This window comes from Pongo abelii, chromosome 13 (assembly GCF_028885655.2).
Source record: "Pongo abelii isolate AG06213 chromosome 13, NHGRI_mPonAbe1-v2.0_pri, whole genome shotgun sequence".
Lineage (NCBI taxonomy): Eukaryota > Metazoa > Chordata > Mammalia > Primates > Hominidae > Pongo > Pongo abelii.
Genome location: NC_071998.2, coordinates 52,509,524 through 52,523,644, shown reverse-complemented (window position 1 = coordinate 52,523,644; position 14,121 = coordinate 52,509,524). Strand labels below are relative to the sequence as shown.

At 41.9% G+C, this 14,121-nt stretch overlaps 2 protein-coding genes across 9 annotated transcripts in view; both read right to left on the bottom strand.

Annotated features, from left to right (window-relative positions):
• BRD10 (bromodomain containing 10) overlaps positions 1 to 6,395 on the bottom strand; it is a 143,213-nt gene extending 136,818 nt beyond the window's left edge. For all 7 annotated transcript variants that reach the window (XR_008509648.2, XR_008509650.2, XR_010136435.1 and 4 more), the window contains exon 1: positions 5,104 to 6,395. Coding sequence is in view for 4 of the 7 variants with exons in the window: in XM_054519960.2 (XP_054375935.1) it covers positions 5,104 to 5,696 (593 nt within the window). In the remaining 3 variants the exon portion in view is untranslated. The remainder of the gene's footprint in view (positions 1 to 5,103) is intronic.
• A 2,562-nt stretch (positions 6,396 to 8,957) lies between these two features.
• RANBP6 (RAN binding protein 6) lies at positions 8,958 to 13,585 on the bottom strand. Of its 2 annotated transcripts, XM_009244458.3 has the most exons (2): positions 13,389 to 13,585; positions 8,958 to 12,273 (listed from the first exon to the last, which is right to left on the bottom strand). In XM_009244458.3, the coding sequence occupies exons 1-2, from the start codon at positions 13,401 to 13,403 to the stop codon at positions 10,207 to 10,209; spliced, it is 2,082 nt and encodes a 693-aa protein (XP_009242733.1). In that variant the 5' UTR covers positions 13,404 to 13,585; the 3' UTR covers positions 8,958 to 10,206. The 2 variants fall into 2 exon arrangements, with proteins under 2 accessions (XP_009242733.1, XP_002819850.1); XM_002819804.4 differs by having other exon boundaries at positions 8,958 to 13,582.
• Between the last annotated feature and the right edge of the window lie 536 nt (positions 13,586 to 14,121).

Genomic DNA, 14,121 nt, shown 5'->3' with positions numbered 1-14,121 from the left:
CTGACAATGGAACAAGTTTGAGACTCATGGTTTAAACATACTTTACCTTTTACTATGCCTGTATATGTGTTTCTTCCTACCATCTTTTAAACCTGTTGGGGGCGGGGACTGCCCCCCAAACCCTAGAACAAAACAGGTGCTCAATAAATGTCTTGTTAATTGAACTCTTTCATACTTCTGTTACTGCACTTAAAACATTTTCTGAACCTTCTTTAAATAACACTAATTTTTAAAGAATGGCTACTATAATAAATAGAACTACATGGAATATCAAGCTCTAACATTCTATAGGTTCTGAACATGAGGCAAATCCAGATTCTATTACCAAAGATTCCCAATTTGTAAAGATTTATATACAAAAAAGAATTACAGAATCCAGTGGTAGGTAGGATGGGTTAGACTTACTGAGGAGAAATAAACATTTTGTTAAAATTCCCAATTACTTTATAGGTTTTGATCTTAACTGAGGATAAGCAAGCCAGTAAGAATTCAAATTTAACTTAGGAAAAGATTAAAATAAAAATTCATTTTTAATTTGATTACTACTTGTACTTGGAAACCTCTATTTTCAAATTTTTGGGCCTTCATGAGGATGCTGTACTTTTTTTTTTTTTTCCACTCTTATCACCCAGGCTGGAGTGCAGCAGCACCACCTCAGCTCACTGCAATCTCCAGGTTTGAGCGATTCTCATGCCTCAGCCTCCCAAGTAGCTGGGATTACAGGTGTGTGCCACCACACCTGGTTAATTTTTGTTTGTTTGTTTAAGTAAAGATGGGGTGTCATCATGTTGGCCAAGCTAGTCTCAAACTCTGGGCCTCAAGTGAACCACCCGCCTCGGCCTCCCTAAGTGCCGGGATTACAGGCGTGAGCTGCCACACTCGGTCAAGGATGCTGTACTCTTACCCCAATCCAAAAAATATTCTGCCAACTAAAAGGCAATTACAAAACCAAATAATCTTCAGCTATATTTGAAGAAAGGCTTTTTATCCCATACATGTACCATTTTTTAACAGTAACAATATGGAAATCAAGAATAATTTTAACAAAGATATACACAAGCCTATTTTCACCAAGATATTATCTTAAATGGCAAAATTAAAAATTTAAATTTAGCTCTATTAGTGTCACTGGTGATGCATCTTTTCTAATGACAGCCTTTCAAAACTAGAAAAAGCCATCTTCAGGCTACATGGCAATATTCTTAAAGTTTTCAAAAAACCATCATTTAAAAATCAGTTTTGGAAGAGGTAAAAATTCATACTAATATTTGACGTTTTCTAAAGTTCTTTTCATAATTTCCTATTATTTTCTATTCCTTTCCACTTAGATGGTCTTCTCCCTGTTTCTAATGTTAATTGCTATTTCTCACAGTTGCCTCAAATGGATGAATGAGATCCCTTCTAAAATATAACTTTCTTGAGAATAGATATGTTATCTAACAGAGAAAATAGTATCTATAGCAATGCGTGGTCAAAACTGTATTTTTGATACTAAAAATTTAAAAATCTGTGTTGGGACTTTCAAAATATGTTATTGCCTTTGAAAAAGGCAATATACACACCAGTAGCCCAATTTGGAATTCATTCTGAGAATTAATCAGCTTTTGGAAACTGAAAGAGCAGACCTGAATTTTAGTCCTACTTCTCTTGCAAATATATATAGATAATATAAAAATCATAAATATTTATAGATTATTTATAGATTATATACATGCATTGCTGCTTTAAATATCACAAAAAGCAAACAAAAAGATATTTCAAAAGGTAAAATAATAATAGAACATACTTAAGTTCTAATATTTTCTTCTCTCACCCCAGTGGGTCATCCTGTCTACTTCCGGAAGTGCTGAGACTACTCTGGAAACCACAGTGAAGCATACAGAATTATCTGTAGTTCCCAGAAATACTATGCTGTTTCATGCCTCGCACTCACTGTAGTTCAGCATTCTGGAATGTCCCAGTTAAACCTTCCTAAAAAGTTCAGTAGTAATATTCAACTCCTTCAAGAATCAATTCAAATATAAACACCTCTATGATAGACTAGTCTCTTTCTCTTCCTTACCTCTTCTCACTTGTCATCCCCACATTCACCCCTTCCGCTTCAGATTTATGTCATCTTCCTTTAAATTCCTCTTGTACTTTGTTCATATATCCATTACAGAATTACTCTATTTTTAAGTATCTGTCTCCCTACTCAACTACAAACCACTTAAGGGCAGGGAACTTATCTTTTTATCTCAGGGACATGAATGCCTAATTCTAGAAGATACTTAAATACTTGCACAATTATTCTACCCTAACACTCTCATTATACAGATAAGGAAACTGAGATTCAAGTTATATGCTGTGTCCAGGGTACTAATGCTATTGGGCTGCTCTCTAATGAGAATGTGGTATCCTCTTTACCTAATGTACCTCATTTATTGCTCACTAGAAAGCTCAGCAGTATAGGGAACGGCTTTAAAGTCTCTTTACACTTTGAAAATAAGTTCCTTTAGTGTCTTACAAATATATTCCAGAAGACAACAGAAAATTTAAATAATATCTAAGTGATTCATTGGTTTCATTTCTAAAATACCATATACCACTTTGAGATATTTACAAATAAGATATGAGTCATCTATACGCTGAAAATCACACTCCCATGAACACTCTGTAGAATATTGTTTTGAAACATCTATATATCTTAGTTGCATTCCAAACAGTTATGACCTATGCTTTTCTCAAAGTTGTGCCCATTGGAAGCAGTTAGTAATGACTCAGATTTTAGGCTAGAAGAACTGATGTCCTAGTATCCACAAGCGTGGTCTTGCAAACCTGATGTATTTGCATACATCAAATACAAAAAAGTGAGGGACTCCAACTTTGATTAACTATCTGAGGTCATACTACTTTTTGCTACTAAAATAGCAAGAATTTTATCTCTACTGGCCTAAGAATGTCAGAAATACATTATGTTTATAAACTATAAAATGTTATAAGTTTAACTTCTAAATATGGATACTATAAGATCACATGGGAATATAAGTATTCTGAGCATTAACGACTGAGAATGATGATTCTAAGCATTTAGAAATTTACCTTTATGTAGTTTCTTAGTCTGCTCTTTTTTAAGACTAAGAAATGTTTATTAGAGGCCGGGCGCGGTGGCTAGGGTCTGTAATCCCAGCACTTTGGGAGGCCGAGGCGGGGTATCACCTGAGGTCAGGAGCTTCAGACCAGCCTGGCCAACATGGCGAAACCCCATCTCTACCAAAAATATGAAAATTAGCCGGGCGCGGGGACAGCTAATCCCAGCTACTCGGGAGGCTGAGGCAGGAGTATCGCTTGAACCCGGGAGGCGGAGGTTGCAGTGAACTGAGATCGCGCCACTGGACTCCAGCCTGGGCTATAGAGCAAGACTCAGAGAAAAGAAAATAAATAAATAAATGTTATTACACACAGAGCTTTTGAAAACACCAGTAATTCAAACCCACATGCTATCTCTTAGCACTTTCATTCAGTCATTCTCTTGCCTCATTCTAAATCCCTATTCCCACATCTGATAGATTAGATGAACTCTAAGGTTCTTCCAGGTCTAAAATCTTGTGACATCAATCAGGAGGATACTTTATAACTTCAAAATAATAACGTGAATGGATTGTTTTTTTTATGTGAGTCACAGCAATAACGCACTGTAGAGACAAGGGTAGCAAACATACTACAGAAATACAAAATTACTAAAGTATTAAAAGTAATTTACAAAGCAAATATGTGAATAATTATTCTATTACTAAATAATCCTACTCTATGAAAGGATTCAAGAAGAGGTTCCTTAAAGAGAGTTCACTTAACGAAGACAGGCACTATGTTAACTGTTTTTGGTGAAAAAAATCACCGTTAGTCTTGAAAATAGCATCTGGGAAGCCAATGACAAAGGTTACTTTAAAATTACAGTGACAAATCAAGAACCAAAAAATTAACACAATTTCTAGGAGCTATTCTGTAACAGCACAAGTATAATGCCCAGTTTCAGATATGAAGTATACACTCACATTATTCAACGACTGCTACTACTTACATTAAAATGGCTAACACTTATACTGGGCTAACTATGGGACCAGCACTGTTGATTTCACATTTATTAACTCATTAAATCCTCAAAGCAACTCTATGAGAGAAGTACTATTATTATCCCCGCTTGATAGATGAGGAAACTGAGGCCAAAAAGGTTAAGTGACTTGCTCAACTTAAATTCATTCTAATAGTAAACAGTCAAACTACTATTCCACTTCAACTACCAATACAAAAAACATTGAATTTTTCCACTCCCGAAAAATTTAAACTTTAGAAATTAACTTGGCTGACACAGACTATACAATTATTATAAAACAATACATTCATTTTAGTATTCTCCTCTTGTGTTAAATAATCGGATATATGGGTGGCGGATACCAAGAGCACAGTATCATCTGACTTGCCTATGATTTCTGGTAGAATAAACATAAACGTATAAACTTTAAAAAATGTGTGTTGATGCATTCCCTATTATTGCAAAAATTGGGTGTCCTCAGATGAAACGGAGAGAAAAGATCAGTAGTATGCAAGAGTAACCATTAACCATTTAGTAACACTCCATAAATCTTCGATGACCGACATGGGTAGTAAATGATAAAATTATTTTTTAATGGTTTCAGACACCTTTTTACATAAGCCAAAATTATTTTTCTAGAGATACTTCATCCTAAACGCTGTTTTAAATGTCATGCTAAAACTGTCTAAAAGTTGCAGGTCCAACTTTCACCCCACAAAAACTGTTCCTCTGCCTACACGTGCAATTATTCCTACGGGACCCATTCCATTTTACATCTGCAAATTTTACCCAGCTCTTCAGCGCTGCAGACCCAGGTTTCTTTCTCAGTCTACGCGCACGCCAGGTTCGGCCCACACCCACCACACCCCTCCGGTCCCCGCCCAACGCCGCTCCTCCTCCCAGGCTTCTCCAGCACCGACTCAGCACCTATCAGCGCCGCCCCCAGGCCCCTGGCCCAGCCCATCCTCGGGCACGTGTGAGGGTGTGTTTGTGTCAGTCTGTCAGTCCCACCGGGGACCGGGCTCGCTTACCGAGAGAGAAGCGCTAACTTCTGCTCCAGCATCATCTCCAGCTTCTGGCCCTGTTTGGAGATCCAGTGGTCCACTCCATGCAGGCGGTAGCACGTCTCCAGCATCAACCTGAAGTCCGCCACGAACTCGGTGATGCCCCCGTACTGGCCGCTGGCGAACTTCTCCTCCATCTTCAGCAGACACATGCCCTGCCTGGGCTGCTGCGCGAAGGCGCGACCGCCCCGGCCCCCGCTGCGCGGCCCTTCCGCCACCTCCTCCTCCGCGGTGGCAACGCCCCCCAAGGGCTGCAGAAAGGGGGCGGTGAGGCCCCGGTGCTTCTCCTGCAGGAACTCGCCCAGGATGCGGTAGCCCTGCTGTAGCTCGTAGGTCAGCTCCTGCTCCTTGCAGCCACCGCCTCCGATCACCATCGCCTCCATCTCTTCCTCCTGATCGTCCGCGTCCTCCAGCGAGGAGGCACTCCTTCCGTGGGCCGGCCCTGAGGTCTGGGCCGCCGCTGCCACCTCTTCCTCGTCGTCCTCTCCTTCGGCCGCCGGTGGCGGCCGCTCTTCCTCCCCGGCCGGCTCCATCGCTCCCGGCGTCCCGGGCACGCTCATGCCCCGGCAGGCCTAGGCTGGGCGGTGTGGAACAGCCGCTCGAGGTGCTGGGGGACGCGTGAGCGCGAGCCGCTTCCTCACGGCTCGGCCGCGGCGCGTAGCCCCTGCCACATCGGGCCTGGCTCTCCTCAGCCGCCGGCTCGGCTCGGTGCGCGCGGGGGTCTCGAGCTCACCGCCGGCGGGGCGGGGTTACATGGCGCGCGGGGAGGGGGGAGAGAAGAGGAGAGCCTAGGTGCCCTCCTCTCCCCTCCCCCCGGCGGCGGCGCGCGCACGGCCCTCGCCGGCCTCACCCCTCCGCACCCCGCCCGCCTGCTCTTCACCGGCCAGGCCCCGCCGGGTCGCCGCGGCCTCGGCGCCCCACCCCCTCCCGGGCCAGCAGGGGGCTGGGAGGGGGCGAGGAGGAAAGGGGTTCTCCTCTCCCCTCCCCGGAGGGGGCCGCAGCGGCGGCTCCGGCTCCTCCTCTCCCTCACACCCTCTCCCGCCCCCCTCTACCTGCGGGGGACACGGGCAGAAGGAGGCGGTGCGCGGAGGGGGCCCGGCGACAACTGTCAGTTAGAAGCCCCGCTGGGCGGTGGGGGGGGAGAAAGGGGAGGGGCAGGGAGAAAAGGGGGAGGGCACTCAGCCCCCCGGCTGGGAAGAGCTGTGGAGAGAAGCAAAGAAAGAGGCCCTGTCGCCATCCCCGGTGCGCATGCGTAGTAGAACAATCCCCCCCCCCCCCCGGCCACCATCGTGCCCCGCCCCGCTACGCAAAAGGAAGAGCTTCGGCTCAGCTACAGGCCCAGAAGCCTGCTAGGGTTGCGCGGACCAATGATGTAATCAATCGTAGGCCAATCTAAGATGGTGATGGAGGGGGAAGCAAGGCGCCTGCGCAGCTGAATTCACCACCTCCTGGGAAGGTGGCTAAAAGGCTTTTTTTTTTTTAAAGCAAGTGCTGCAAGAGGAAACTTCTTTTGCAAGACCCGTGTTAGCCCCCCCAAACTAAAATTAAAGTTGCTAGATAACCTTTGTTAATGGCAAATGAATAGTGAGAAAACGCAAAATGTAAATCTTCTCTACTACAAAATTTACATTCTGTTCCCACCCTTTCTCCCTTGTGACTGCGCGTCTTTTATATATAACCAGAATTTTGAGAAGTTTAGGAAGAAAGTTTAAGGACTCGACCATACGTTCACATGCAGAAGAAAAGGAGGTGATTTTTAGAACCCAAGCTCTTAACATCAATTCATATTTTGGAACTAATTCCATGTTTTCAGTTAAAAATTCCCACCCTCCCGATTCTTGAGATCTGTTAAGAATAAAGAGAATGGAACCTCATTTAAACAAATTCTTGGGACTGAAAACAGTCAAAATAGTTCATGTCTGAGTTGTACAGCATTAAACAGTTGTTTGCATGGGCTGACAGTCTCGCTACATTTTACAATTACTGTTTAATGACTAAAAAGTGGACTCATCATTCACATTGGTTTACATGTTACTTAAAATTAGTTGGGAGGTAGGAATTCATGGTTCCATAAAGCAAATACTACTATTTTCTCATGTTCTATTTGAAAGACGCACATATTATTTTTTCTAGGTACACAGAACCCTCGTTTGAAACCTAGAATTACCTAAACACAAAAACAAAATTACAGAAATCATGCATTTTAAAAGTAAAATGTGTATAACTAAATGACTAAGATACTGACTCTTGCAGTTGTTTACTTCTCATTAATGTGAACTTTAAAGCAGTGATAAAAGTTTTTTTTAACCTCAAAGCTGTTTTTTGTCCAGTAAGTTAAGTATCTCTTCAGTAAAATAGTGAAGCGGGAACGCTCTTTTAGTTAGGGTATTGACACTGTCCTCCACACATACCTTTTATCTAGTATTCGAGGTCTCCTCTCATCAGACATTTGTAATATATAACGCATTTACAGGGTTCTCTCCCCTCAGAGAAGAGTCTGTGGACTCTGAAAAGTCCACAGAAGAACCTCAGCTCACAGAAAAAAATGCAGGGATCAGTCTTACTTCAGCACCCGGCAACCAAAAAGTGTGTCTGACTAGACATTCCTCCTTTCTTTTGACAAAGCCCAGGAATCTGAAGCCCAACGTACCCAAGCAAACATCCTCTACTCCTCTTTAGTCATCAGCCCTATTTCATGACTCTTGGACAATATTAGCTTATATTATTGAACCCTGTGCCACTAAGCACTTTATATTCATTGTCTCCTTTAATTCTCACAACAAGCCTATCAGCTAGGTATTAACCTTATTTTTCAGATGAGGAAACTGCCTCTTAGTTTAAGAAAGTTGTTAACCAAAATTAAAATCTAGGTCTGTCATACTTCAAAAACTCCAGGTGCCTAATTCCAAGTCATCTGGCAGAATTTCTAATTCCTCATACGTGAAAGTGTAGGGAATTGCTACAAATGTTGATAAAGGTTTTCTTAATTAAGATTATATAAAAGAGAAAGGTGTGGGTGAATAGAAGGAACCTCAACTCTAGGTTATGAAGAGGTCAAGATGATAGCAACTTAACTATAATGAAAGTAGGATCTGGTCCTTGATCTTAGAAACTTTATTACACAAGAAATATGGGCTGGGCATGGTGGCTCACGCCTGTAATCCCAGCACTTTGGGAGGCTGAGGTGGACAGATCACCTGAGGTCAGGAGTTCTAGACCAGCCTGACTAACACAGTGAAACCCCGTTTCTACTAAGAATACAAAAAATTAGCTGGGAGTGGTGGTGCACACCTGTAATCCCAGCTACTCGGGAGGCTGAGGCAGGAGAATTGCTTGAACCTGGGAGGCGGAGGTTGCAGTGAGCCGAGATCGTGCCATTGCACTCCAGCTTGGGCAACAAGAGCAAAACTCCATCTCAAAACAAACAAACAAAACAAGAAATATGTTGGTTGTAGGTATGTAGGTAAATTAGAAAATATAGGTAAGTGAGAAGAAAATTTGCCACTTAATCCTACCACCTAGAGAAAACCTCTATTAATACTTTGAGGTGGGATTTTTCTATTCATTCATCTATACTTTATTTATCTTAAATATACTAAAAATTGTGATCATACTATGCATAATGTCCTTAATTTTCCTTTTTCCCCCATTAGTAATAATTACATGGAATGGACAGAATTGCATATCTAAAATCTTAACTTTATATTCTTGTCAACAATAGCCTAAATAGCCTGCCAATATGAATGAGTAGGGAATGGATTGGGAAAATTCTAAAGTAAAAGAAGTTCCAGACACAATAGAGGTACAAACAACAACAGCAGTAACAGCTACAATTTATTGAGCACTTACTAGGTCTTAAATACTTGCTAAATACATACACAGTACTCACAATAGCCCCAGGAAATTATAGATGTATTTAAGTTTTGGATCAATGATTAATCATTAGCTGAGTACAAAGCTCTTTTCTACCCTACAATAAGCTCGACATTAAAGACTGACATTCCAATTAATATAATTAACCCTGGACTTATAGAACTGTTTTCTCATAATAATGCACATCTACTGCTAAATGACTACTCTCAAAGTTGCTTTCTTTTTCATGTTCAAAGAAAATTACATTTCTTTCCTCTCACTTTTCCAATAGAATACTCTTCAGTTCTTCTCTAGAATCTATTAGGAAGTTATTTGAAATAGAAATCAATTTAAGCCCTATAACTAGAGCTTTTTCTCTTGTTGAGCTGCTTTGCAGGGGGAAAATGGCATACATATACAAAATAATACTCTGCTGAAACACATAACACTGACTCCCAAGAATATTGCTTACTCACTCTTTGTCAAACACTGTTACATGCTACCAATATTAGATGTATCAGGACTCCCTTTTCAGTAACTATGGTTCTTGGAGTCCTGGATAACTTAAAAAAATAGAGACCTGTCTGGCTAAAGAAATTTAAAAGTTCTCTAACTCTCAACCAGACACCTTGGGAACTACAATATGGATATGTCCCACCCAGTTCCCAGGAGTACATTATGAAAAAGTTCATATACATCCCACATCCACTGCAATATCTCAAAACTCTCCTAGTAACAGCATCCTCCAATCACCACAAATACCAAGAGTATTAATCAAAGAGGGACAAGCCTGCCACTATATCCTTCACTCACAATTCCAAAGATGTTTGTCCTGGAAATTCTATCTTATTTTTGTGAGCTCTTAGCATATTGTGATAGCATGACATCTTCACATCAAGTATACTGCTTGGCTAGCATCAATAATAGTTCAAACAAATAGCAACAATTTATATACTTTACATCAACTAGGGGAAAGGTGACAAACATTGTTTAAGACAGTTTGAAGCACAGGTTATCACCAAGGTCTGTGTTTGGAAGATAAAACATGCGAGATAAACAGAGGACTAACACTGACTAATTCTGGAGAAACATGGGGAAGAACTATAAACTGCTTAGCAGGGAGAAAACAGTTCTCTGATTTATAATAAAATCCATTCACAACACTTATTTGTAGTTACTTTTATAGTAGATAATATTCAAGTTATATATTAAAGTGCTTCAAGCAAAATTTAGCAACTCCTGTAAGGCTTCCTGCTGTTCGTCATCAAGTTGCGATACACATTCCAACCATAAATCTTCAGAAGTCTGTACCTGACGCACGACGTTAGCTAGGCGTTTGGCACAAGGATCTTCATAGTTAATAGTCTCATTAATTTTTCCTTCTGCAATTATACTGATTATTTTGGGAAGATTGGAATTATTTGGACCAATTACAACTGGGTGGTTACTTTCAATTAGGTCACAGAGAAAACTCAAAGTCTGAATAGCTTCCTCCTTATCTTCATGCAGTGGAAGCCATGATAACCAGTGTGGAAGAACTTCATCTACATTTACACAGTTAGGCTTAAACTTCAAAATCTTCCCTATTGCTGAGATACAGTTCTCTGTAGCAATGACATTTTTTTTGGTTTTGGAATTTGCACACTTAATAACTTTTACCAGCAGTGGAACAGCTTCTGAACATAAAGAACGATAATCATCTCCACCAAACTGTGCCATGACACCCAGGCCATAAGCAGCAGCTTGCCTGACTTCAGGGTTGTTATCTCGCATATTTAGTAGCATTGGCCACCGAAAATATTCTACATATTTAAATGAAGTTGGACTGCAGTGCTCTATGATGTCATCAAATATGCACAATCCCCACTGTCTGTCTGGCCATGGCCTACTTGAACAAATTAGATTTACAATTAATGGAAGTAGTTGTTCAAACCATGGTAAAATCTTTTCCTTATAAGTACTAAATAATGAGTGCAAAATATCTGATACTTTGGTCAGAATATAAACATCACATTCATCCTCATCTTGCAGAGACATCTCAACCTGTTGATCATAGTTTTCTTCCTGTCTTTTCACCTGTCTCAATTCTTGGTTTTTAAAGTGCCCTTCAAGTTTTGCTTTCAGTATTCCTCCCAGTTCTTCCAAGTGTTCATCATTAAGGCAACCATCTCCCATAACTTCAATGGACTTTGCAAAAGAATTCATTATTTCTGAGAGCACATCTGTATCCGGTTCAGTACCAATAGCCTTGATTAAGGGGTCACATATGAATTGCCACATCTGTGCAAGATACTCTGGGCCACGAATTCTTGCACATTCCAGGAGAAAAGGCATGGACTCTGCTGCTGCCACTCGAACATTGTCATGGAAATAAAATTTCAGTAAAGGAACCATCAGCTTCACAACTTGTTCTGTATATTCCACAAACCCTTCCCTTAACTCCTTAGCATAGTAAACCAACATTTGGCAAGCAGTTGCTTTTGCTTCAAGTCCTGAAGTTTTAATTCCAAAACTCTGCTGGTCTCCAAGATTTACAAATTGCCAGCCATCATCGTCACTCATATTTTCCACATCCTGTGTGTCTAAGAGAGCAACATCAGGTTTAGCTGAAGCAGTCTTAATAAGAGGCTCGATAACCAGTGGAAGGTACTGTTGAAAATCTTTTCCAAGAATTTTACACATTCTAGCCCATGCTGAAACCATGTAAGAGGTCTGAGGGTCATCATCTTCCATATTATTTAAGTCTGATTGTGTCTTCAACAACAGCTGCATCACATTTGATGCATCTTGCATAAATTTTTCCTTCCCAACAGCAAGACCAATATGGCTAATGCACTCGATAGTTTTTCCTCTCAGAAGCTTGAGTTCCTTCTGAACAGCAAGCTCAATGATGTGCTTTAGCGAGGGCATGAATATATCATAATATGGGACAAATTTTTCTTCTATTGTATCTGCAACTGATGCAATGGTTGTCACAAGTTGTTCCAAAGCCAACTTAGTTCCATTCCGAATCAACTCTTGAAGTTTAATCACCAAGATGGAATGTAGATTTTTCACCATACTATCCACATACAGAACTAGCAATGATTTAGGGCAGTCTTCAATAAAAATAATAAGAGCAGAAGCTGCATGTGATTGCACACGCTGATTACCTTGATTTTCCATGGTACGTAACAGAGCTGCAATCACTGTTTCATGAAATTTCTTTTGGAAATTAGGTGCAAAATCTGTAGCCATCTGTCCAAGTGTAGTACAGGCTGCAGCCCTCACCCTTGGATGAGGATCCTGAAGAAAAAGCAAAACGGAGTTAACTGTTTCATCTAGAATTGATTCCATTTGTTGATGGCATCCTTCTCCAATGGCAGATAAGGCCATTAATCCAGCATGTCGATACTTCCAGTCAGGGCTCTGAAGCATCTGCATGATATGCTCCTTGGTCATTGGTAAAACAACTTTTCCACCAAGCCCACAAGCCAGTCTGTCTAGTGCACTCTCCGCAGCAACTGCATTGCTGTCAAAATCATCTTCTTCCATTTCATCAGCATTTACCCAGTCCTCATCATCTTGTAGATCAACCATCATTGCTAATATATGAGGAACTGCCTGTGCAATAATATTTGTATGTTTTTTCAACATCGGAGTGGCAGTTTCAGACAAGGTCACTATAACTTCGAGGGCCAGCTGGCGCTGCAGATTACTAAGCCTAGAGTCTCCACATAACTTCAAACTCAACTGTAGAGTATCTTCTAAATAAGGACCCAAGTACTTAGGTACGGTATCTGCAATCTCAACAAGGGATTCTAGCACTGAATCATCATCCTGGTAGCATGAGTCATTCACAGCCTGTAAGATTCCAGGAAGCAAGTCTGCAAAGTCTTTGAAAAGAGCAATATTATTCTCATTAGCAAGTACAAATGCAGCTGCAGCTCTAGCGGATAATGTCCTGATTGCTGGATGTTCTTGATCTTGAATACACTGGTCCAACAACCGTTTGATGATATCCAAATCATGCCGCTCTTGGGTCCCAAAAATCCCAGGAAAGTGCCAGAAAACGTGAAGTGCAACTTCCCATAGAACCACATTTTTGGAGTAGATTGAATCAATAAGAAACTTCAGACCTTCCGGCCAGTGGTTAGTGCCATCCTCATCTATCAAATTCCTGGCCAGCACTGCAAAAATATCACAAAGTTTTTTCCTCATGCTAGCATGTGTTTCTAACTTAACAGCCAGAATCAGTTCAATCTTGACATCCCTCTGAACATCAGCAGGCAGATTTGGATAAACCTCCTCAAACCCAGAGGACAAAAGCCGTCGTAGCAGTGCGGCAGCCATTTGTCTCACCTCATAACCTGCTCTTCTATTTCTGACGGCATCTAAGAGGAAGGTAGTCTTACACAGACCTGGGATATTTTCATAGATTTCCTCTGCTTGCCTCCGCACCATACAGCTTGGATTGATCAGGTTCTTCAGAAGCTGGTAAAACTCTTGCTTTTCTGACACGGTCGCCGGCACCCCCGCAGACGCGGTCGCCGCCATTGCGCTCTGTCAAAGCTACCGCGACCTGGAAGGAGGGAGGGGGTCTGCGGCTCGAAGCAGTGACGTAGGCGAGGCGCCGGCGGGGATGGGCGGGGTGCTTCTCCCTCCTCTGCCCAGAAACTCCAGCTGCGCTCTGGCAGGCTGCGAGCTAGGTTTTGGAGAGAGGTGAGAGCCGTGTGGAGGCCAATGGCATCCTCCATTTGTTTTTCAATAAGATAAACGTGCACTTGCAGAAGAGAGAAGAAAAGCATTGATTAGAATGGGATCATAACTGATTTTTTTTTTTTTTTTTTTTGGATACAAGGTCTCGCTCTGTCACCTAGGCTGGAGTACAGCGGCGCGATCCCTGCTCACTGCAGCCTCAACCTCCTGGGCTCAAACGATCCTCCTCGCCTCAGTTCCCCCAGTAGCTGGGACCACAGGCGCGCGCCACCACGCCCGGCTAATTGTGTTTTTTATACAGACAGGTTTTCGCTATGTTGCCCAGGCTGGTCTCGAACTCCTGGGCTCAGGTGATCCGCCCGCCTCGGCCTTCCAAAGTACTGGGGATACAGGTGTGAGCCACTGCTTCTGGTCAGATTATGACTGATTTTTTTC